Source organism: Cornus florida, unplaced genomic scaffold (genome assembly GCF_030987335.1).
Source record: "Cornus florida cultivar Cherokee Brave unplaced genomic scaffold, ASM3098733v1 CherokeeBrave_3.0.0_Hap2_Chr06, whole genome shotgun sequence".
In the NCBI taxonomy this organism is placed as follows: Eukaryota; Viridiplantae; Streptophyta; class Magnoliopsida; order Cornales; family Cornaceae; genus Cornus; species Cornus florida.
In genome coordinates, this window is record NW_026775576.1 from 100,260,475 (window position 1) to 100,286,400 (window position 25,926).

At 36.9% G+C, this 25,926-nt stretch overlaps 2 protein-coding genes across 2 annotated transcripts; both read left to right on the forward strand.

Annotated features, from left to right (window-relative positions):
• Window positions 1-7,616: 7,616 nt before the first annotated feature.
• On the forward strand, window positions 7,617-8,297 carry LOC132314716 (uncharacterized). Its single transcript, XM_059813540.1, has one exon. It carries the CDS (start codon window positions 7,617-7,619, stop codon window positions 8,295-8,297), a length of 681 nt encoding a protein of 226 aa, XP_059669523.1.
• Window positions 8,298-23,355: 15,058 nt separating this feature from the next.
• LOC132314717 (uncharacterized) lies at window positions 23,356-24,045 on the forward strand. Its single transcript, XM_059813541.1, has one exon. The coding sequence runs from the start codon at window positions 23,356-23,358 to the stop codon at window positions 24,043-24,045; it is 690 nt and encodes a 229-aa protein (XP_059669524.1).
• The last annotated feature ends 1,881 nt before the right edge of the window (window positions 24,046-25,926 follow it).

Sequence of the window (25,926 nt, forward strand, 5' to 3'; positions counted from 1 at the left end):
AGGGAGAAAGTTTGGTCAAAGAAAATTAATAGCTTAGTGCAGCAATTTTTTTGTCGGTATAAAGTTGTCAGTCAACAATATCATTTTCCTTTCTAATATATTATTTTAGTATGTAATGTGATATTTTATTTTATTATTCAAAAAAATATAAAAGAGTTTTTATTAAACACAAATTATTCTATTTTATTTTAATAAACTATAAATTTTGTAAATACAAATTACTGTATTAAACACAAACTTTTTGTAAAATCCTTTAATTGAGAATAGTTTTATATATGGTTATATATTATAAAAGATATCTTTTTTACATTAATTAGGACTCTTAACATAAACAAACTCATTCACTCAGATGGATAAAAATCATTATATCTGTGCTGTTGTTCTTTTAATTTTGTATAATTACAAAACTGTAAATACTTCTGCTTTCTATACTAAGTGTGAATAAGAGCAGGTTCAATGATATCATTTCTAGCTATGTTTGGTGCACAGGAATGAAATGGAATACAGATTTCAATCATTCTTTTGTTTAGTATGCAATTTAAAGTAGAAATAGTCCTTCTATTGGAATGAAAATCCATTCTTATAAATGAAAATTAATTCCACAACTAAACATATGGAATGGTTATTCCATTCAAAACTCTCATGTTCCAATTACAAAAATTACCATTACCTTTCACCATAACCACCTCCGTCTACCACCACTGACTTCCACCGCCTTCCACTGTCACCGCCACCGACTTTCACTACCGTCCACCGCTTTCCACTACCACCATTGCCATTGCGATCACCTTTTACCACCGCCACTACCGCTGCCGCCACCACCACCGCCACCGCCACCGCCACCGCTTTTTACCAACGCTACTGCCTTTCTTGACTGTCACAACCTTCCATCACCGCCACCACTTTCGCCTCCCACCACCGCCTTCCACCACCACCACCACCGACTTTCATCACCGCCCACTGCTTTCCACCATCGCCATTGTTATCACCTTTTACCACCTTCGCCACCGCCTTTCACCAGCGCCACTGCCTTTCTCGACCGCCACCACTTCCGTTTTCCACCGCCACCACTATCGCCTTCCACCGCCACTGACTTTCACCACAGCCACTGTCATCGCCTTCCACCACCGCCACTACCTTCCATCACTGCCACTGCCTTCCGCCACCACCACAGTCACCTCCATTAGTGTCCACCTACACCACTGTCTCCTTTCATCACCACCACCACCACCACACTACCGCCACCGTTTCCACCAACACTACTACACCTGTCAATGGATCGAATTTTGATCAGATTACTTAGATATGGATTGAACAACAAATTCGATAATCCAATTATAATTTGAATTTGATAATCGGATTCCTTAACAAATCGGATATGAATTTATTCTAATCAAATCCGATAATAATCCAATCAGATTAAATATATATATTTTAAATATATAATACTCCTATGAAATTTATATTAGATACTCTTATATATAATAGTGTGGTGTTCTTACTCTCATACTAATAAATCTCCTAATATACATATTAATAATGTCATAATATTTATTTATTTACAAAGCGTAAATGATTATTATTTTTTTTTTTTCTAATCATTGTTTTTTATTTTCTTTTGACATTAATTTTTTATTAAAAAAAAATTACACTTTTATCGGATCGAATCGAATTGAGTAAAATACTTATAAGATTTGAATCGAATCAGGCCAAATCCGATCCAATTCCAACCCGTTGAGTGGTCTAAACACCACTATCGCCTTCCACCACCACCGTCGCCTTCCATCATTGTTACCACCGCCGCCTTCCAACAACATCACTTACACCACCATTGTCATCATCATCCACCACCAACGTCACTGCCATCATTTATTTATAAAGAATTATAAAATAATGTCATTTTGTTAATTTAATTTAATTTAGTTATTACTAAAAAGGATAATTTGGATAACTCAATTTGAAATTTATTACATTATAAATTTTAAATTGATCCAACTAAAAACTAGAATGATTATTATCATTACATTTATACATATTTCATATTTACAACTAAACAATAGAATGAGAATGATAATAGTCATTCAATTTCATTTCATTCCATTATCACTTGTATTACATTTCATTTAATGCAACATAAATATTTTCTATATTAATGCATGTAAGAGCAGGTCCACTGATGTCTTTTCTTCTTTTCCGCTAACTGAACCCAATTTAAATTTTTTTTGACTTCTATTAGTTTTTTTTTCCCACTCAACTAGAAGCAAAGAGACATTAAGACACTCATTGGATTATACAAAACAATGCCTAAAAGGTATTTTTTGGACACAAAAAAAAAAGTCATTAAAAATGACAAAATTATTATTTTATTTTATTTTATTTTTTCTACACAAAAAAAGTCAATAAAAAGGACAAATTCATTTATTTATTTTATTTTTTTTTTTTACACAAGTATTGCAATTAAAGTGGTTAAGCTATATTGATCAAAAAAAAATTTTTTTTTTTTTTTTTTTTTTTTTGGTTATTTCTTAAAAATTGAAGTTTTTTTATAAAAAAACACATATGTACAATAAATACATTAAACCATAATATAGCAGTTACAAAATGTTAATATTTTTTTAGAGCGAAATAAAATAATAAAAATTTAGATAATTTAAAGTGCTAACCTAATTTTTGAAAATAATGATTTAACTCTTTAAAAATGATAACATAACAAATCTAAATTGTCAAAATTTAAAAACAGGAGTCATGGAGCCCAACCTCATTCACGCGATGTTTATAGCTTTGATTTTGGTTTTGTAAGGTATTTATTTATTTACTCAATTTCCAAGGAAAAAAAAAAAAGAAATAGAATAATAAGTGAAATTGCGGAGAAGTAATTAGGTTTTGTTTAGATAGAAAAGAAAAGAACAAGTGAAATCGCCGTCGAGGAGAAGAGAGATATGGCTAATTGGAGGAGTTGTGGCGATCGGATGCTGCATTGCCGCCGGTCTATACTAAAAACATGGTCCGAATGTTCCAATTCGGCGGCCAAATTTCACCACTCCGCATGTGGCGGTGGTGGTTTTATCTCTCCCGTCCGATCATCGGAGTATTTTCTTTGTGTTGGAGGCAGATCAGTGGGAGTATTGAGAAAAGGTGCAACCTTTTCGTTGAACCAATGTTGTTTCTCTTCTTCTGTAGTAGTAGTTGAGAAAGAGGAAGCACGAGGACCCCTCCCTGTTGGATTAGCACCGTGCCTGATGCTACCTGCTGGGTCTGGTTTGGTTGCTCAACGCAAAAGGTACAAGCTTGTAAGAATGAAGGAGGAGAGGGATTACTACCAGTTCTTTAGCCTTGGTGAGAAGAAAGTGGTGAAGATGAGGAAGAATCTTAGGCTGATGCTTCCATGGCAAAGGGAAATACTACCTCCGGACGAGGCCATCTGATTCGGTTCGTCTCGTGGCGGGCTCGCCTTTATCCACCCTCGCAATTGCTCTCTCTACCTTTTCAACCCATTCATCCACTCTTATCTCCCTACCTCCCCCTCCCTCCTATCCAAACCCTCCCTTCTATCGTCTCATGTGTCCGCTACAATTCCAATTTTCACACCCCTTCTTCTCCTTCCTCTTCTTCATCGTCATCCATAAATAATGCTAATATTGTTAACGAGTTCACGATTTGGAGTCGGTTCTCGCCTATGTCATCTCAATATCTGAATGCAGAGCTTTTCTTTAAGAAGATTGTTTTGTCTTCAGCTCCGGCCCCATTCCCTTCCAATCATCATAGTGAAGACATCAACAATACTAACAAATATTCCTCTGAGTGCACTGTGATGGCCATCCAAGGCTACCGGGAATCCGAACTGGCCTTCTGCAGAATTGGGGACACTGCATGGACTGCCTTAGATGGACCAGCAGAGTCATACAAAGATCTCATATATTTCAGCAAGGACCAAAATTTTTATGCCCCGTCCACGGATTATGATCTTGTAGAAGCTTGGGATCTCCGCAACCCAGCCTCTCCGAAGAATACTCTTATCATTTCACATTTACCTCGTTTGGACCAACACCCCACAATGGACCAACACCAACGCAAGCCCGTGATCATTATCTAGTGGAGTCTTCGGGGGACTTGTTGATGGTTGTTAGGTACTCTTCTGATCACTCTATTGGTGACAATGGAAACTACCGTTTTGCAACCCGTCCCAAGAAAGACCTTTCTATTTGATGTGTATAAGTTAGACTTTGTTAACAAGGAGTGGCTACTCTGGCCAAGCTTAGGCGACACGGCATTATTTGTCGGTATTAATGACTCTGTCTCTCTCTCTACCTCTGATTTCCCTGCTTTGGCCAAGAATTGTATTTACTTCACTTGTCCTGATGCTGAATTCCCCCAAAACTCTCATGATTTGGGTATCTTCGACTTGGAAGATTACACCATCATTCCAATTTTTAATTATGATTTGAAGATTCAACTGCCTTCTATCTGAATTGTCCCACCTCAGCAATGAAGAAAACATGAACCAAGCCCTTCTTTTCTTTTGGGTATGCTAACGTGTACCAGCAAATCTATGGTATGGTAGTATTTAGAAGCATGTTTGTTTTTAATTTTTTTTTTTTTTACTTTAAATTATATACTATTTATTTCGCATAGTTCTTGGTATTCTTGTTTACTCTATCCATCTTTTCTGTTGGAGCCATACAAAATTGTTTCTTTAGAATGGAGTAATTGCATTCTTATCTTGAAAATGTTATTGAATGTATACTGCTTGGCGCAATAAAAATTAATAATTGACTGGGAGAAGAGAAAAGTTGGACATATATTTGGAAATATACACCACCACATTGTGAAAAAGAAAAATAATTGTAACATCAAACATTAAATTTCCATACATACCCTTCTAGCACATAAACTCCACATAGACCAGACTGAGTAATGTTTTCATTGGCTCCTAATTTATTCATTTGTTTTATTCCTATATATTGTTGCCGTTGGAATTGTGAGAATTCCATTCCATTGTATAATCACATCATGCAAGATTTATCTTGCAAAATTTTGGTTTGATAAACCAATTCAATGGCGTGAACCAACATATTTATTTATTCTTTTAATGTATAGATATATGCGCTCAATTTGTTTCTCATTTTTTTATAATTTTGTGTTTGTTTATCCTCTCTAATCGACTGTACAATTTATTATGTTAAATTTTCTTTTTTCTAATATTGCTCTTGCTGACCTATGTATCTAGATTGTTATTACATAATTGCACTTTGCATCCTATATATAATCCTACATTAGCTCTCCCTATACTTATATATTGCACATTTAGTTGCACATTTCTTCACTGTTCTATATGGTTGCGACAAGCATACCCAACTAACCAGAAGATGTTCCTTTTAACGTCGGTAATCCTTCAAGCAATGATTCACACTTTGTGTCCAATGCTTAAAACATGAAATTAAGAGTACGTTTTTGCCCTTGCTGACCTCTATATCTAGATTGTTATCCTATAGTTATATTATATACTATTTGTCATGGGCATCCTATATATAACCTTCCGTGTCACCTATGAGTTAATTGATGACATGATGATATAAAATAAGGATCGAATAGGAGTTTATGAAAATAAAGAGAAATATAAATAATAAGAAAAAATTAAATAACGTATATACAAACGAGATAAGGATTTACGTGGTTCGGTTATGTCTACGTCTACAGGGAGAAGACAGATCAATATTTCACTATAGAAATAACGAGATATAAAGACTAAGTAGCTCACACCCAAAACTCAATTACACACAAACTGTTATACTTTACTTTTCTTTACTGAGCAAATTCACACTCAATTGTTGGATGCTTCAACACAATGGAGAGCAGGGCTATTTATAGCTAAAAAATGGGTCACCAAAACAATGTGTTGATCAAAGTAATAAGGCTTGCTTCAACTCGGTGACCACGCATTTTTGGTGACTAAGAACTCTTGTTCATCACACATATTTGGCTGGCAAGGTGATGATGTAGGGAGTGATGTAATGGGTAACCTCAATTTAAACCACAAAATTCAACACATAAAATCAACTCCAATGGGCTGCCAATTTCAAAATATAGCAGGTGGGTTTAACATAGGCTCTCCAATGGTGTTAAATGGGCTGTCAAAATATAGCTTTGTCAAATATTTTGCCAAATATAATACAAAATATAGATATTGTTATTGCTTCTGCCAAACTAAAATATAGGTGTGGAGGGAAAAAATCCCCCTTCCAGTAATAATCATCCACGTCGTCACACTACAAAATTAATTCAGATACCACAATGACCCAATCGGTACCAAGCCCAAATCAGATCAGCCCAGTCCAGAGCAAGCCCAGACAAGGCCTTGGTTCCTACATCGATTGTAGACCCAAGCCACCTGGCCCAATTTCTAAGCCCAGACAGCAACAACCCGTTATACCAAGGGCGAACTCCAGGCCCATCAGCTGAATCGTCGGGGCAAGCCCACGTTCAGCCCAATCTTGGTAAAGGGAAGTCATGTCCTGCTAAGCCATGGAATCACAAAAGAGAGCAAGTTCTATACAAGGAAAATTCAACATAGAAAGAATTGTAGAAAGGAAAGGATTATAGATGTAAAGAAAATCATATATGGAATGAATTGAAGGACAAGCCATGCGAATCCTACCAAAATTCCACAACTGTATTTATTATAAATAGAGGCTTAGACCTCCAATAAAATCATCAAGCATTATATACTTATTTTGAGTTTTATTGTTGCTTGTTTTTGAGTGAGTTGTATTTTTCTTTTTATTTATTATAATAGAAAGAAATTTTGCACCTACACTTTGGCACCGTCTATGGGAAGCATGTAGAAAGATACTCCCACTTTTTGTTTCAAGTTGTTTTTGTTTCCACGATCCGGAATGTCGAACGGAGAATTAATGGCAGCAGATCAACAGATGGAGTTGATGCAAAAGATGCGAGAAGAGATCTTGCACCAGTTCGAAACGCTGCGTCAGGTGAATGAAGCTAGCGTAGCCCAAATTGCATTGCTTTAACAGTAGAACGACACCCTTCAAACGGCTATGGCACAGTTGACATCTCAGCCACCACTAGTTGGCAGGGCTGCGCCTCTTCCCAACCAAAACGAGCCTCAAGGCAATGAGGTTCGGCCCAATAAAGTTTGGCCACCACCAGTTAACGGAGCTGCGCCTCCTCCCAATCAAAACGATCCTCAGGTCAATGGGGCTCGGATTGGTGAAATTTGGCCCACGGAAGTTCAGCAAGACCAAAGGGCCAAATCCGAGACGGTAGCTTCGGACAATCTTCCTTATCGCACGCATGATGAACAGGCCGAATCCAGCCGTAAACTCACGCTATGGTCTAATGGTGTTTCAGATGGTGCAGGAGTAAAGGATGTCTTTGATGAGAAGAGACTCTTGAGAGTTCAAATGCCCGCAAAGATGGCCAGGGAAAATAGGAACTCTCTCGTGAAGACTCCATTCACTGACGATGTGTACCTCGTCGAGAGACCCAAGAAATTCACTATGCCTTCCTTTACCCAGTTTGATGGTACAGGAGATCCTTCCCGGTACTTAGATCACTACGCGCAAAAGATGGCTCTGGATGATCACAATGACCCATGAATGTGCAAAGTCTTCCCGACCAGTCTAACTGGGGCTGAGCTGGAGTTGTTCAGGAATAGGCCGCACAAGTCTATTCTGGATTACGAAACTCTATGCGCTATATTCCTGACGCATTATTGCGGTAATAAGAAGCAAAAGAAGAGTATTGCTAGCCTTTTTACTATAAGGCAAAAGAAGGGCGAAACGTTAGAAGACTTCTTGTCTAGATTCAATATGGAAGCTTCGGAAATAGCAGATTGCCACCTTGCTACCGCAATAGAAACATTCAAACTTGCAATGATTCAGGGAACCAAGTTTCATACGTCCTTGGTTAAGTATTCTCCTCCGGACATGCAGACTCTCAATGCCAGAGCACAGATCTACATCCGACTAGAGGAGAATATGGCCCACCGAGCTCAACATGCCACCCTTATCATGGTAGAGAACAAGCCTCAGGAAAAGGTTTTAAGCTCAAAAAGCCGAAGAAGCCAGCACACTTCGGCACCAGCCATTCAAATACCCAAAAAAGGGCAAAGGACAGAAGAAAGAATCACGCCCCTTCGCACAACCTTGGTTCGGTTATTCCAGGAGAACAAAATGAAGTTTGCAGCCCCTCAGCCAATAAGGCAAGCATTGGAACAGAGAGACAAGACTAAGCACTGCGTTTACCACAGAGATTATGGGCATACGACCAATGATTGAAGATCCCTTAGGCGACAGGTGGAAAACATGATACTGAGGGGTGAATTGGCAGATTACCTTATAACAAAGGAGTACGTGAAGCCTCGGGAGGTCAATTCTCAGAGAGTCGAAGGTAATCAAGTGAAGGTCATCCATGCGATACATAGAAGATCGGAAGATGATCAGGAGTCAGAGGAGGTTTATAGATCCCGACTAAGAACAACCCATAAGCTTAGGAGGCTATTCTTGGTAAACACTATTGCCTCGGGAAGCATCAACATCGGGTTCGGCGATAGAGTTCTATCCAGAGTTCAACTTCCCCACGAAGATCCGTTGGTCATCAATCTCCTGGTGGTGAATTGCATGATTAAGAAGGTTTTGATAGACCCAGGGAGTAGTGCCAATATCATCACAAAGGCGGTCTTTGAACAACTAGAGATCCCGTCATCATCAATTTGGCCCACCTCCAGCCCGTTGATGGGGTTCAATGGTATAAAAGTGGATCCCCTTGGGATGATTGACTTATCCGTAACTGCGGCAAAAAGGACTGAAGGAAAACTTTGTCTTAACAGAAATCCACCCTTCCTATAATCTTATTATGGGAAGAGGTTGGATCCACCAAATGAACGGAGTTCCATCTACCCTTCACCAGGTGATGCGATATTTGTCTCCAGACGGGAAAGAGGTCATAGACCTCAGGGGAGATCAAGTAGCTGCCAAAGAGTGCTATATGTTAACACAAAATGAGACAAAGAAGGTAGTGAAACAGTCCCAACCGATCACACCTCCGGGAAGCAAATCCAAATAGCAATTACAGAATCCTCTGCCCAAGTATCTAAGAGCAGAGGATGAGGCCGAAACGGAAAAGCCTACCGAGGAGTCTCTGGAAGCTGTCGAGGTAATCATCTGCGATCCACAGAAAATCACCTACATGGGTTCTTCCGCCACAGCAGAAGAAAAAGAAGCATTAATTAAAGTCATTCGACGAAATGCAGATGCATTTGCTTGGGAGCATTCAGACATGGTGGGGATCGATCCTTCAGTCTCATACCATAGCCTGAAGGTGGATCTAGCATACAAACCAGTCAAGCAGAAGCACAGAAGGTTTGCTCCAGAGCGCAACCAAATTATAGCTGAAAAGGTAAATAAATTACTTCAAGCAGGTTTCATCCGAAAGGTGTACTACCCACAATGGCTATCCAACGTGGTGGTAGTTCAAAAGAAGAATGGCAAATGGAGGGTTTGCATAGATTTTATGTGATACCCTCTGATTTTGGAACACGTGTTGATCAAGTCCGCGCACAAAACCAGGGGATATCAAAACAATTAAAGTATTTAAATAAGCACAGAATACAAAGATGAATAATAAAGAATAAATAATTCGCTGAAGAAAACTAATAAATAAATATTTTATTAATTAATAATTCTCTAACAATTACAACTCGAGAATCCCGTAACTTAAGGACCCCTTAAAATATTATCCAATAATCCAATCAACTATAAAAGTACACAAGCAGAATAGATGAATGATAGTCTTCCAGCTGCGGATCCTCAACTTCGAGACTAGAACTTCTAATAACCTGAAAAATAAATTATGGGTTAAACCCTACGAGCAAGTTCTCTCTACCAGACCTCTGAAAACCATTAAGTAGACCATCTCGATCAAAACCAACCCTAATAAAGTATACAATAATTGTTACACGTTTCCGCCACAACAATTGGTATCAAATCCAGTTGATTGTGAACTCGGTCAAGAGTTTGTGTGCGTGGTCCGGTGTTGAAATTCTCTACTATTGTACTATCTCTACATATATAGCGAATCTCTTCTCATCCGTGGATGTAACCCTAATTTTGGGTGAACCACGTATATATCTTGTGTTGTGGTTTGAATTGTTGTTTTTCTTTCTTTCTTTTGCTTCCGCTATGCCCCAACAACTGGTATCAGAGCCTTTGGTTGAAAACCTAGGGCACAGAAGGTGTTTGACGAAATTCTAAAAGTTTTTTGATCAGATCTGTCCATTCGAGTGCGAGTAATGGCATCAGAAGATAAGACATCCACATCCATGATCGAGAAGTTCGATGGCACAAACTTCAGTTTCTGGAAGATGCAAATAAAAGACCTCTTGTTTCAGAAAAATGTGTATCAACCTTTGGGAGAGAAGCCAGGGGTATAAAGGATACAGAATGGGAATTACTTGATAGGAAGGCTCTTGGCACCGTCAGATTGACATTGTCAAAATCAGTCGCCTTCAATATCAAGAACGAGAAGACGACGAAGTCTCTCATGGCAGCCCTTTCTAGTATGTATGAACAGCCTTTCGCAGCGAACAAGGTGCACTTGATTAAGAAGTTGTTCAACATGAAGATGGTCGAAGGTGGTAAGTTCAACGAACATTTAAATGCGTTCAACGAGATAGTTAGGCAATTAGAGTCTGTTGATATCGACTTCAAAGACGAGGTTCGAGCACTGCTAATTCTAGGGCAGTTACCCGAGAGTTAGAGTGGCACAGTTACAGCGATCAGTAGCTCTGCAGGGAAGACCAAGTTGAAGTTTGATGAAGTTGTGAGCATGATTTCGACTAAAGAAATTAGAAAGCAAACAACAGGGGTTTCCACCAGTGGTTCGGCGTTGAATGTTGAAAGCAAAGGCAAGGGTTCAAACAAGAAGAAGGGCAACAGTAATAGAAAAGAGGCAGATCCAAGTCAAGGAATGAAATAACACAGTCTCAAAATTTTAGGAATTCCACATATCTCAATGACGTTGAGTGTTGGAATTGTGGAAAGAAGGAACATTACTGTGTTGATTGCAGACTTCCAAAGAAGGGAACCGAAAGAAAAACTGAAGCAAACTTTGTCTTAGAAGAATCAGATGATGCATTGATATGCTCTTTGGAGAGCAAGGTGGAGTCATGGGTTTTAGATTCTGGCGCATCGTTTCATGGCACCTCAAACAAAGAGCTATTTAATAGCTATGAACCGAGTAACCTTGGTAAGGTATATCTTGGTGATGATCAGCCTTGCAACGTCATTGGCAAAGGTGAAGTGCAAATCAAGTTAAATGGGTTAGCTTGGAAATTAAAGGATGTGAGACACATCCCTAACTTGAGGAATAATCTGATTTCGGTAGGACAATTGTCAGATGAAGGTTTTGTAACAACCTTCAATAGAGACTCGTGGAAAGTTTCCAGAGGCGCTATGACCATCGCACGTGGTAAGAAATCTGGCACTCTCTATACAACTACCAGTGCTTGTGGGTCTATAGCAGTTGTAGAAAATAGAGAAGATCACAACCTTTGGCACCAAAAACTAGGTCACATGAGTGAAAGGGGGCTCAAGATTATGCACTCAAAGGGGAAACTACCAGGCATATAGGCAATTGATATTGACTTCTGTAAGAGTTGCGTGATGGGCAAGCAGAAGAGGGTCAGTTTCAAGAAGAGTGGCAGAGATCTCAGAAAGGAGAAACTTGAGTTAATTCACACAGATGTTTGGGGGTCAACCACTATTTCATCCATTGGCGAAAAATCCTACTTCGTGACTTTTATTGATGATCACACGAGGAAGGTATGGGTTTATTTTTTGATGCACAAATCTGAGGTATTTAATGTGTTCAAGAAGTGGAAGGCCGTGGTGGAGAATAAGATAGGTTTGGAGATCAAGAGGTTGAGATCAGACAATGGTGGTGAGTATGAAGACACTGTTCAAAAAGTTCTGTTTTGATAATGGGATCAAATTAGAGAGGACTGTGCAAGGAACCCCACAGCAGAATGGGGTGGCAGAACGGATGAATCGAACATTGACAAAAAGAGCCAGAAGCATGCGCATACATTCGGGTCTACCTAAACAGTTTTGGGCAGAAGCAGTCAATATAGCATCCTACCTAATTAATTATGGACCATCGGTGCCTTTGGAGCATCGAATACCAGAAGAGGTATAGAGTGGCAAAGAGGTAAATCTTTCATGGTTGAAAGTTTTTGGTTGTTCTGTGCATATTAGTGACCATGCTAGGGGAAAGCTCGACCCTAAGTCACTAAAATGCATCTTCGTTGGGTATGGCGGAGATGAGTTTGGTTATCGATTCTGGGATAATCAGAACAAGAAAATCATCAGAAGTAGAGATGTGATTTTCAACGAGAAGGTGATGTACAAGGATAGAGATGTAGCACAATTAACTAGTCCTGTACAGAGTAAGCCTGAGTTTGTTGAGTTGGATGATGATCCAGAGAGCATTGATGCCGAGCAGACAGATGAGGGTTCTTGGCCAGAACTCACAGAGCATAGTTCACCGCAAATTCCAACTCTTATGCCTGCACCCAAAAGGTCTACGCGACCTCATATACCGAATAGGAAATATTTGGATTATATGTTGCTCGCAGACGATGGTGAGCTTGAATGTTATGATGAAGCATATCAAGTTGAAGATGCTAGCAAGTGGGAGCTTGTAATAGAAGATGAGATGAAGTCCCTTATCTCTAACAAAATATGGGAACTATCCAAGTTGCCCATGGGGAAGAAAGCTCTTCACAACAAATAGGTGTACAAGGTGAAAGAGGAACATGATGGTTCCAAGAGATATAATGCGAGAATGGTGGTTAAAGGCTTTCAGCAAAAGTAAGGCATTGACTACACAGACATTTTTTCCCCGGTTGTGAAACTAAGTACCATTCGCTCAGTTCTTAGCATTGTTGCAGCAGAAGTGTTGCACCTCGAGCAGTTAGATGTCAAAACTGTTTTCCTCCATGGTGACCTTGAGGAGGAGATTTATATGCAACAACCGAAGGGTTTCTCAGTCAAAGGGAAAAAGAAACTAGTGTGCAAGTTGAAGAAAAGCTTATATGGTTTGAAGCAAGCCCCGAGGCAGTGGTACAAGAAGTTTGATGGTTTTATGAAGCGACATGGCTACAACAAGTGAAACGCTGACCATTACTGCTACTTCAAGAAGTTTAAGTCAAGTTTTATTATCCTTCTACTATATTTTGATGACATGTTAGTAGCAGGATTTGATTTTGAAGAAATCAGCAAATTGAAGAAGCAGTTGTCTAGTGAATTCGAGATGAAGGATCTTGGTGCAGCGAAGCAAATTCTTGGGATGAGGATTAGCTGCAGTTGTCTCAGGCTGAGTACGTTTAACGGGTTCTGAAGAGGTTCAACATGAATAATGCTAAGGCGGTGAGTACTCCCTTAGCTAATCACTTCCGCTTATCTCAAGATCAGTGTCCGAAGATAGAAGATGAGAAAAACTTCATGGCTAAAATTCCATATGCCTCAGCCATTGGAAGTTTGATGTATGCCATGGTATGCACAAGACCAGACATTACATATGCAGTGGGAGTAGTAAGCAGGTTCATGAAGGATCCGAGCAAGCTACACTGGGAAGCAGTAAAGTGGATATTGAGATATCTACGGGGTACCACAGACAGATGCCTATGTTTTAAAAGGGGTGAAGTGAAGCTATATGGTTTTGTAGATTCAAACTTTGCTGGTGAGGTGGACCACAGAAGAAATACTACCGGGTATGTGTTCATGGTGGGTACAACTACAGTTAGTTGGGTTTCGCAAATACAGAGGATTGTAGCGTTATCTACTACAGAGGCAGAGTATGTGGCGATGACAGAGGCCAGCAAGGAGATGATTTGGTTACAAGGTTTGTTAACAGAGTTAGGATTCGAACAGGTGAAGAATGTTTTACACAGTGATAGTCAGAGTGCGATACATCTGGCAAAGAATTCAGCATTTCATTCAAGGACCAAACATATAGGACTTCGGTATCACTTTATCAGATCTTTGTTAGAAGATGGGGTGTTGACACTTAAGAAAATACTTGGCACCAAGAATCTGGCTGACATGTTGACCAAGACAGTGACCATGGAGAAACTAAAGTTGTGCGCAGCTTCAGTTGGTCTTCTAGCTTGAAGACAGAAAGAAGCGCGCACCGACATGTATGGGACATGCATGAGAAGAAGATGTAATGGGTTTACAAGTGCTCCAACCTCCAAATGGGAGATTGTTGTGGTTTTTGTGGAGTCTGATTAGGTGGAAGATTTTTAGGAAGATTAAATTATATGGAAACTTCAAGAGTACTGAATTTTAGGGAAAATTCAGTTTCCTAATCTGTTAGGGAAAATTTAGTTTCCTAATCTGATTTGACTTCCTTATTGGTTTAAGGAAAATTTAGTTTCCTAATCTGATTTAATTTCCTTATTGGTTTTGGATTCTACAAAAGGCAAGTTCTTGTAGGACAAGTTTGGGACTCTATAAATTTTGGATGAACTACATATATATCTTGTGTTGTGATTTGAATTGTTGTTTTCCTTTTTTTCTTTTGCTTCTGTTGTGTCCCAACAACTGGTATCAGAGCCAAAGGTGAAGGATATCCAGAAAACACAAAAAGTCTCAACATGTGCTACAATGTGCTTCAGTTGTAGGTGGAGTCAATCGGCTTGGTTACACGGCATGGAGCTTAAGTAATCAAGGTGGAGCCTTGGGGTTTTGACTGATTGAGTAACGTATAATGGGGATACTCCGAGTTCTGCAATAAGATCAAGAAGATTGAAGTTGCAGAGAGTTGTCTAGATTCAATTGACATGAGAAGCAATGATTGACGTAATAGAATTTGAGCCAAGGTGGAAATTGTTAGGAATTGTGTCTCAAATTCCCATTATTATTAGTTTCTATTTTAGAGTGTATTTTTATGGTAATTTCTTATAGAGGCGTGAATTGGGCTCTAAGAAATTGTAATCTTTGTCCACAAAGGAATTGGGTATGTGACTCTATAAATAGACACTTAGGCTATTGTTGAGAGCTATGAGTTGAGAGAGATGTAGCTTCATGAGGGAGTACGTTGATGGTAAAGGTGAGTTACGAGTGAACACTGATGGCGAGAGGGAGTCTCATGGAGTACACGGAGAACTCAGTCAAGAGTTTGTGTGCGTGATCCGGTGTTGAAATTCTCTACTATTGTAATATCTCTACATATATAGCGAATCTCTTCTCATCCGTGGATGTAACCCTAATTTTGGGTGAACCACGTATATATCTTGTGTTGTGGTTTGAATTATTGTTTTTCTTTCTTTCTTTTGCTTCCGTTGTGCCCCAACACAAAGAATCGCATTCAAACCAAACATAAAGATATAAAAAGGAGAGAGACCAAAGAACCGATTTTCTAAGACTTATAGTTTCTGCAATCGTGGCACTAACAACAGGGAAAGGAGAAAAAATCACCACCTGTAAAATATGGCCCATAGCATTATGGAAGACAGCATCACCACCCCCCATCTGGGAAGAAGTGAGAAAAAACGCATCAACATTACATTTAACCATATCCACCCTCAGAGGCAGCAACGAGAAGGAGATGAAAAGAATTGGGGAGATTCAAAAGTAGAGGATCCGGAACAAAGAACGGAGGAAATGGCAGATGAGACTTCTTTATACTCCCAAAACTGAGAACACGCCACATCAACAACTTGGTAGGAATCCCACCACTCATCATCAAACACACACTTATTTCGAGCTTTCCAAATACCCCAGCAACAACAAACCACCAATGCCAGAAAATCCATTCCCTCTGCCTTAAACTTCCAGTGATCAACTAAAGCCAACCACCATTCAGCAAAAGAGGATGGAGTATCAGATACAAAATCAAGTCTAAGCGGTGAAATTTTCCAAATATAGATGGAAATAAGGCAGAAGAAAAACAAATGTTCAATCTTTAAAAAGGGGTGCAACAAGAGGACTTCCCAGGCGTAACTTGTAGTAATTCGTGTGTTATATTTGAATGAGTACTGCTATTTAGTTGGACTTAAAAAAAAAAAGGAGTTATAATCGACTCTATACTTAGATTGCCACGTATGCAAATATCACTGTTCTCAAGTTTTGCTTTCTCCACCGTTAGATCTTGTGAAGGCATCGAATGGGGGTTTAAAAAACTACTTTGGTTACAAAACACGGTGGTCATTTCATTAATCCAACCACAGGTGATCCAGCAAGATTTGCCGAAGAACTCCCAACAATACTCAAATTCGTCTTCTGTTTGTACGATCCCAAATACACACATTCAATTTTCATCAAATTCGTCTTTCGTTCGTACCATCCCAAACACACACATTCAATTTTCATCTTTTTTTTCTTAGAATACCAAATACACACAGATTCATTTATCATAGAATCTCAAATGGACACTCACTCTCTTTTCCCAAAGTCGCAACGCAATACTCACTCATAACCACATAACAGGGACAAGAACATTCTTGTTAGAAGGGGCTTTTTTTTTTTTTTTTTTTTTTTTTTGGGCCTTTCTTTACTTTGTGGGTTAAGCAACGTTATGATGTAATTATGGAGTCCCAATCACCATGCTAACACCTCCCCCAGAAACAAATTTGTTGTCCCATAAAGTAGGTCTCTCTCTATATCCATAGTGATGAGTGATGAACGAAAAAAAATAATAATAATAAAATAAAATAAAATTTGAATGAATAGGTGTCGCTGATGGTAGAGTAACAACGCTATGGTGAATTTTAAAGAAAGTGGGCCACCAGTGATGGAGGAATTGTGGAACTCTATGTTTTTTCCTTATAGGTGATCAGAACATAGTCAAAAATATCATTTTTCTATTTGAATAATATAAGTAAACGTGAAGAGTCATTTTTTTTATTATTTAATTCTCTTGTTTTAAGAGACACATCTTGGAAAGAGAGTTTTAACTTACTGAACTTCTTTCCTTTAATATGTCATTGCACTTTCTTTTCTTTTTTTTCCTTCCTCATCATCACCAAACATATGAATAGATGCAATTATTTATAAAATCTGAATCAATTCCCTTATGAACAGATTGTTCTTCCAATTATATATATATATATATATATATATATCATTCTATATATATTCATAATACATATATGAATCAGTCCAACAATTTCTATTGACTGAGTTTGGTGATGATAACGAAAAAAAAAATTGCAATTGTATATATATACATATGTATATATAGATATGCTTCCCAAAAATTCATGTGTATGTGTCTATATATATATTTATATATATATAGTTCTATATATAGAATCTGAATCAGTCCAACAATTTTTATTGACTGAGTTTAGTGATGATGAGGAAAAAAAAAAACTTGTGAACAGATTGTTCTTGCAATTATATATATATATATATATAATCTGAATAAGTCCAACAGTTTCAATTGACTGAGTTTGGTGATGATGAGGGGAAAAAAAAAAAATTCTATTGGATTGAGTTTGGTGGCGATGATTAAAAAAAAAAAAAAAATGCAATGACTAGGAAGGAAAAAACGCACTAATAAGTTAAGTCAAAACTCTCTTCTCTCAAAACAAGATAATAAAAGAAAAAAATAAATAACCCCACGCACATTGATTGATTTTAGCCAATCAAAATAGACAACTGATAGTCAACTGTTGCCAGCAAAGTTTATATAAGTAAGACGGAACCTTTAATTAGAAGGTCGTGAGGCCGATATATAAATACCCATCATTAAAGTTTCTCTCTCTCCCACCTTTTAACGAATTTATTACACACTCTCTTCCTCTCTGTCCTTTATTACGTCATTTTTAATTTGAGTCAAGTATAAAAAACACTCCTATAAGAAATATATAAATAATTAAATACACATCACTAAAGAAAATTTGTTGTCACATTTGTTGCATGCTGATATTATTTTTTATCTTATTAATGGAGACACACCAAATGAACATCTTAAGGCCTGTTTTGTTAATACTTTTATTTCGTATTTTTTACTTTTACTAGTGTAGTGTAAGCAAAAACTACGAAACATGTTTGGTAACGTTTGTTGTTATTTAAATAATACCGAAGTGCTTCTAAAACAAAGGCTAAAATCAGAAGTATCAAAATGATGATTTTATTTGTTTCCGTACTACAGCAAAGCACTGTTTTAAAAATAAAAAATAAAATAAATAAATAAAAATGAAAGATGCCTTGCAATTTCCCATGTTAAATTAGATCAAATTATAAGTGGATTTAATCTTATAACAGTTGAAATTTGGACAAGTGTGTTTCAACTAGTCCAATTTCATTGGTTTGCATGAAATGAATTGTAGGATTTGCACCCTAACACCTATCCCATTCAGTACACAAAATTCATTATGCTATACCATATTTATCTCTTAAAAAATGAAAGAAAAATCTGAAATTAATCACAATCATTGTTTATTAAGTCCCATTTCTTACAGCAGTTATGCACAATACACACACACATATATATACTTTGTTTTTGCAGCATATCAATTTACATAACCAATTTATACTTCAATTATATATAATTAGCAAATTAAAGAAACACGTTTAGACATCACAAAGTTGTCACCCAACTGGTCCAATTTTATATCCTTGCTAGTCATTTGATTTTATATACAGCACTAGGACAATTATTTATTTATTTTTCCAGCCACTAGGACAAATGGGCGAAGAATGACTAAAAATCGAAAGAAACATTTGTGTTTTGGTCAAAATAAGTATAAACAGTAGCTTAAAAGAATAAAAATCTTTTGATTTATAAATTATAATTCTTTGAAATTTTTTTTGAGTCCGGTCGCTAAGTCTGAATATTAAGTATGAATCATAGTTCAAATATTTCTTAATCTATATGTTTGGTATGCAGGCTTTAATTATTTAATACAAAATATAAACTATGGTACATCAGGTTTCCAAATTTTAATTGACTACCTGATCTAATAAGAGTATCAGACCACTAGAAAAAAAAAATAATAACAATAATAATAATATTTCCAGCATTATGGGTGAAATGCAGCTAGGGACAATGTCATAATTAAACAAATGGACAGTGTTAATTGATTTTAACTTTAGTTTACACTGTTAGGAGACAATGGTTTGCAGCTGTAAAGAAATTACACCCTCGAACATTAAATCAACATTGTTTTTGACACTTTCTGACCGAAAAAAAATTATAGATGCAAATTTCATTTCTTGATGGAGAGGAGTCCTCAATTTGGTCACTCAAATATAATATTCTTTCTATATGTTTTTTTGAGTCAATGGGGGCAAATTATAAATCTTTGGAGCACCTTTTGAATTTAATTTGAGTGGGTATAAAATATAAAATAAGAAAGTTAAAGGGCTTGGAGTAGATATGAAAATGTTTTAACGGTGCTTAGATTGAAATAAAGGAAATAGACGGATTAGAACAAATAATATATATTATATGGTGACAAAGAAAAAAGAAAAGAAAAGAAATGAGAGGCAACGTGTAATATCCCAAGGCTTTCTTGTGCACCCAATATTCTGCAAGTGCGACTAGATTGTTCAACAAATCGAACCAAACTCTATAAAAAAAGGTTTGGGATATCTCAAGATAGATATTCACTAGATTTAGAAAAAATATACATGATATCAACCAATCAAACCCAAGCCTTTTGGAAATTTGAATTATTGTTTTCAATATTGTTAGAAGGTACTAAGATGGGTTGGCGAAGTGTGTTGTGGTTAAGGATTTGGTATGGGAAACATTTTTAAATTAATAAAAGATTTTTTAAAATTTTAGACATGTCCGTAAAATATGGGACATGTGTCCATAAAGTGACCTCATGTTGGTGCTTCTTTGGTAACTAATAAATAGCCCGCCATACATGAAACTTACTATTCCCTATGTCCCTTAGCGCAAGTGATATGGCCAACACAAGTAATCTATGAATTTTTTAAAAAATAGGGTGCCACGTAAGTTAAAAAATAATGATATAATGCTCTACTTTTTTTTTTTTTATGCATATGTTCCATGGTGTGGAACTCAATTATCTCATTCTCTATTTATTATTTTATTAATTTAATTTAAAAATAAAATCAAAATTTTGAATTTAAATTTAATAATTTTTTGTTTTCTTCTTAACGGCTATATTTGCAACGGCTATATTTCAATTTCTATATATAGCACTCATTCTATCTTCTTTCAATTATGAAATCCACTTCTTTGCATTCTCAAATTTATTATTTGTTATTTCAATTTCTATATAAACCACTCATTCTATCTTTTTTTCAATTCTATCTTCTTTCAATTATCAAGTCCACTTCTTTACATTCTCAAGCCCATTCTCTATTCTTTGAGTCTTCATATTTCTTATACAAAAAAACAGTGGCTTCATCGTCACGAGATGTAATACCCCTAATTTAACAAGGATAGTTCTGGAATTTATTTAATTATTGAAATTGTGTTTTTATTTATTTAGTTGTGAATTTGTTGATTAAGTGTGACTTTATTTGTTTTTATTTATTTAGTGGTGGTTTGTGAATTAATTAATTAGTTATTTAAATTGTGTTTTTTTTTATTTATTTAGTTGTGAATTTGTTGATTAAGTGTGACTTTATTTGTTTTTATTTATTTAGTGGTGGTTTGTGAATTAATTAATTAGTTATTGAATTGTATTTTATTTTTCTATTTTTTGTTAATTGAACTTAGGGTTTTGTTTTATTTTTCTTTAGCCGACTTAGTTTCCTGTCTAGTATTAGGACTAGAATTAGGGTAACCTTACTCCTATAAATATATACATTAAGATTTACTTAGGGTTTTAGAACTTAAACACGTCGGTGGAGGCAGAGAGAGAGAACAGAGGAAGGCTTACAGTAGTCGGAGTTCGCCGGAGAATTTAGGAAGCAACGGTGCAAGGTTTCAAACTGAGACCTAAAGGCAAGTTCTAATCCTCACTCCTTCCCATTGCCTCGTGTTCTTTGCATGTCTAACACAATTCCAGGGAACTGTTAAGGATTAAAATTAAACTGGATTTCTTGTACCTATGTTGTTTTAAAACTGATTGTAGTTGAAACGTGTGTATTGTTTGTTTTAATTTCTTCCTTGTGTAACCTCTGTTTAATTCGTGTAAACTGATGAGTAATGATTTTAATTAGTTCTATAACATGTTGGGAAGCACTAGAATTAATTTAGGTTGCAAGTTTGATTTGCTACAACAGTCGATGCTCCGAAATGCTTAAACTGCTCGTATTAAACTCTTGATGCAAAATTCATGTTTTAATTAATTTTAGTAACTGAACAATGAATTTAGTGAATTCTGGAATAAGTTGGAACCTGATTTAAACACTTAGGAACCCTAGGTATGAAGGTCAGTTCATCAGAAACTCACCGGAATTGAAAATGATGAAGAACAGAGAGAGAGATGGCTTACTGTTTTAAAGAGCAGGCTCTTCCGGACGAAGAGCAGGCTCTACTTTTAAGTAGAGCCGGCTCTAGGGGTCTTGGAGCAGGCTCTTCTTCTAGTAGAGCCGGCTCCAAGATGGGAAGAGCAGGCTCTTCTTTTGGTGGAGCAGGCTCTTCCCTCGGGTGTGCATTTTTTTAATTTTTCTGCGACTGTGTGGGCTACAAAACTTGGATTTTGGGATTTTCAGTTTATGTTGGAAGCTATACTGAGGTGTTTAGTGGTGGTCTAAGCTTGATTAAAATCCTTGAGAGAAGATTTATGCAAAATAAAACAACCTTGTTTTAGTGCGACAGTGGACAATGCTTAATTAATCAGTTTACTGTGTTTTTGTTATGAAAGGATGCAGAATTGCTTAACACTTAGAATAGCAATTCTTAGTAATAAAATTCTCAATTAAACCTATCCCAATGTTATAAAATAAGCGTGTGGATTTAAATGGCTTAGTATGCTTATTTGGGCCTAAGTTGGTTTACAGTTTGCATGGGAGGAACTGCAAGATATTTAATCTTTGGTATTAAAATTCTTAGTGATGATTTACGGTTAGTCATGTTCCAGAATTACTAAAAATAAACCTGTGAACATTTATATTCTATTATGGTTGATTAGAATTAATTGGTTTACATGTATAACTTGTAATATCAATTAGTGGACCTTCCAGAGTAGTATGGATTAAGCTTGTTAATTGACAATTATTTTATCATGCTTAATATGGAATAATTGATATTTGTACTTAATGTTTTATTGTCAATTGTGGAATGTATGGATTGGTTGATAGTTATATTTTTATTTATTCTATTAACTGCCGGATGGATTGGATTGTATGCACCGGTATGGGACGGTGACATATTAGGTTTGGATTTGGCTCAAAATTGCTATATCCTACCTATACGGAATAAGGGAATGGATTAAAAATAAATCCTACTTATATTTAGGCTAAGTCAAAGAAGCTGCACAAGCTGAATGACTAGCTGGATTACTGGTTATCTAGGTTAAGTCTGTGCAGTTGAATAAGCTGAACGACTTACTAGATTTATTACGGATTGTTATGAACGAATTTTAAATATATGTTTATGATACCACGAGAGGAGCTTGAGTCTCAGACTCGTTGGTTAGGGTGCGTATATGCAGTAGATGCGTAGCTGGCTATAGTAGATTGGGGTGTACCCTATTAGGTCTAGGTACTCATGCCCACCTTTGGGTGCGTTTTCGCATATTGCCTTCTATTCAGGTTGAGACCCCTACTGTAGTCCAGTAAATGTCCCTTAGTATGGATATATATATATATATATATATATATATATATACACGACTTATATAGTTATTGTTGAGTTGGTTAGAGTGTATATGCGTATCGAGTCTCTGTTTGGATTGTAGTAGGTTAGAACTTGTTCATGAGCCTGACCCACTCTTATTTTCCAGGTGTACGTCAGTTCCAGGCTTGAGCTTGTTCGTGCTGGGCAGAGAAGATCTTCCATTTTACCGACGATGTAGGACTTCTTTCCAGATATTTGATTTGGATTTTATCTTCAGTTTACTTTCATTTCAATTTGGTTTTAGGGGTCCACTGGAGATGGATTCCCGAGTTGTTAACTTACGGAGGTTTTGAATTATTGGGATTTAAGTATATTTAATATTAAAGGTTTTTATATTTACTTTTCTTTCAGCTTAAACTTTATTTATCAAATTCATTTTGTCATCTGTGTTCGTATTACATATTAATTGTTTGATATTTCCTTCGGGTTTGGGCTTGGGCCTGATCAACCCGTGTCTCGGATCCGAGGGGTATCACACGAGATATATCCGTCTCTGAGTCTATTTCTCCATTGAATTCGTCAGATTCAGATGGGGAAGATATTTTTGAAATCCATCGAAAAAGGATGAACGATGTGAGCAGATTATTATCGCCTGATAGGGTGCGGGCATTCTTTCAACCTCGTAAGAGAAAGTATATTAAACGTAATCAAGAGGAGGCAGCACAACGGCTATTCCGACATTTCTTTGCTGAAAATCTGATTTATCCACCAAACATATTTCGTAGAAGGTTTTGGATGCGACGAGAGTTGTTTCTTTGCATTTTAAACGGTGTTACAACATATGACGAATGGTTCATCCAGAAAATGATTGCTGCAATCCGTATACTCGCATATGGAATTTCAGCTAATCTTTGTGACGAGTATATAAAGATTTCTGAGCGCATTGCGATCGAAAGCTTGAAGAAGTTTTGTGATGCTATAATTGCTATGTATGCGGAGCAGTACCAACGCTCACCAAATGCAGATGACATTGCACGTCTGCTTCGAGAAGGAGAAGAGAGAGGTTTTCCAGGTATGTTTGGCTCTATAGATTGTATGCATTGGGAATGGAAGAACTACCCCACAGCATGGCATGGCAAGCACACGGGAAGAAGCCATAAACATACCCTCATATTGGAGGCCGTTGTATCGAAAAATCTGTGGATCTGGCATGCTTTCTTTGGTATGGCTGGTTCACACAATAACTTGAATGTTCTCGATCATTCCCCAGCATTCAAGAGTATGATCAATGGTTCAATGCCTCCAGTTAATTAAATGGTGAATGGGCATCGGCGTACAATGGGGTATTACATATCTGATGATATATATCCTAAGTGGGCAACTTTGATGCAGACCATCCCGCACCCAATAATAGTCAAAGAGAAATTATTTGCTAACAAACAAGAAGCTGTTAGGAAGGATGTAGAACGGGTGTTCGGTGTGTTGTAGATGAGGTGGACTATAACGCATCAACCGGTACTTTATTGGAATACAGAAGATCTAAACAAAATAATGAGAATGTGCATCATATTACATAATATGATCATTAAAGACGAGGGTGAACACATTTTGCAATGGACACCTCCGACAGATGACCCAATCTCCCTTCCACATTACGTTCGAAACCCATTAATGTTGGCGGTACACATTTCCTCTCGCCTAAGTAGGATTCGCAATAGATCAGACAGTACCGATCTTAGGAGAGATCTCATGGAACATTTGTGGAATCAATTTGGTAATGAAGATGTTTAAATTTGTTGTAGTAGAATAAAATGTAATTTTCATATTGCTGATGAATAAACAATATTTTAAAATTTTGTTTTCGAACGCCTAGAATTATGTTGGGATTGAGAAGGTTGGGATTGAGAATGTTGAAATGAGAAGGTTAGGAGTGAGGTGGTTATAACTGAGATGATTGGGATTGAGATGGTTGGTATTGACAAGGTTGTAATTGGTAATGAGATTGGAAATGGGGATGTGGTACGGGTTGGAATTGAGTAGGTTGGAATGAGAAATAAGAGTATTGGGGTTAAGATGGATTTTCGGATTGAAAAAACATTGAAGAATCCACATTATAATTGGGTTGCGGTGGTAATTTGGAATTATGAGATTGGTTGAGATGGGGGTTATAGAATGGAGGTTGAGGATCCATATAGATGAATGTTAAAAAAAAATATTGAGAGAGAGAATTATTAAAGGTGAAAATTATTGAAGATGAAATATAGTATTTATAAGCTAAAAATATAACCGTTTATTATCGTTTGAATTTAATGGAACGTTTGGAAGTAAATTGACCCATTGCTACCTTTTGCTTTTTTGCCTTCAATCAGATTCATTAAACAAAGGAAAAAAAGAATGGAGTATACTCCACTTCTTTCACCACACCACCTATTTCTCTCTCCTAACTGACACATTTTTACTCTAAACATAATGCCGCCCCGGATGCTCTTACATCCCTTATTAGTTGTTCATATTTGATTTTATAACTTTTTAAGGAGACATGTTGTGACGTTTCCGATTTTCAGCGTTTTTCATTTTTCAAGAATTTTGTCGCCACAAAGGCATTTTCGTCTTTTCACATTTTTCTTGCCGGACATTATGGAGTGTACCGGTTGTGTCCTAGAATTTGTTTGGGGCATTTCATTGAGTCCAGGACTCTTTGAAATGTAAGGGTGACTATTTTTACATTTTTCAGCTTTTCGAGCCGGACGGTCCCGTGTGGGACCCGCTACCGGAATTGTCAAGCATAAGGATTTTAATTGGATTCATTTGCATCATATTTATTTTATTTAATGTGTTGTGTATGGTTAGAATTTATGTGTACATATAGGTATGTGGTGAGAATTAAAGGGCAAAAGAAAAAGAAAAATTATAAAAGAAATGGGTGGGACCCACTACCACCATCTAAATGACTTAGAGACCATATTTTTGGTCTCAAAATCTCAGTTCTCCCGTAAGTCTCTCTCTCATCTCATTTCCTTGCATTTTTCTTTCAATTTTACAATCAAACTTCAAGCTATGATTCCATCTTCATTATTTGCCGGATTTAAGTGCCATTTGAGACCAAACGGAGAGCACGACGAGCTCTACGCATTGATACCAACAATTTCATATTTGGATCTCCCTAGCAACTTCTAAAATTTAGGCCATTTTGAG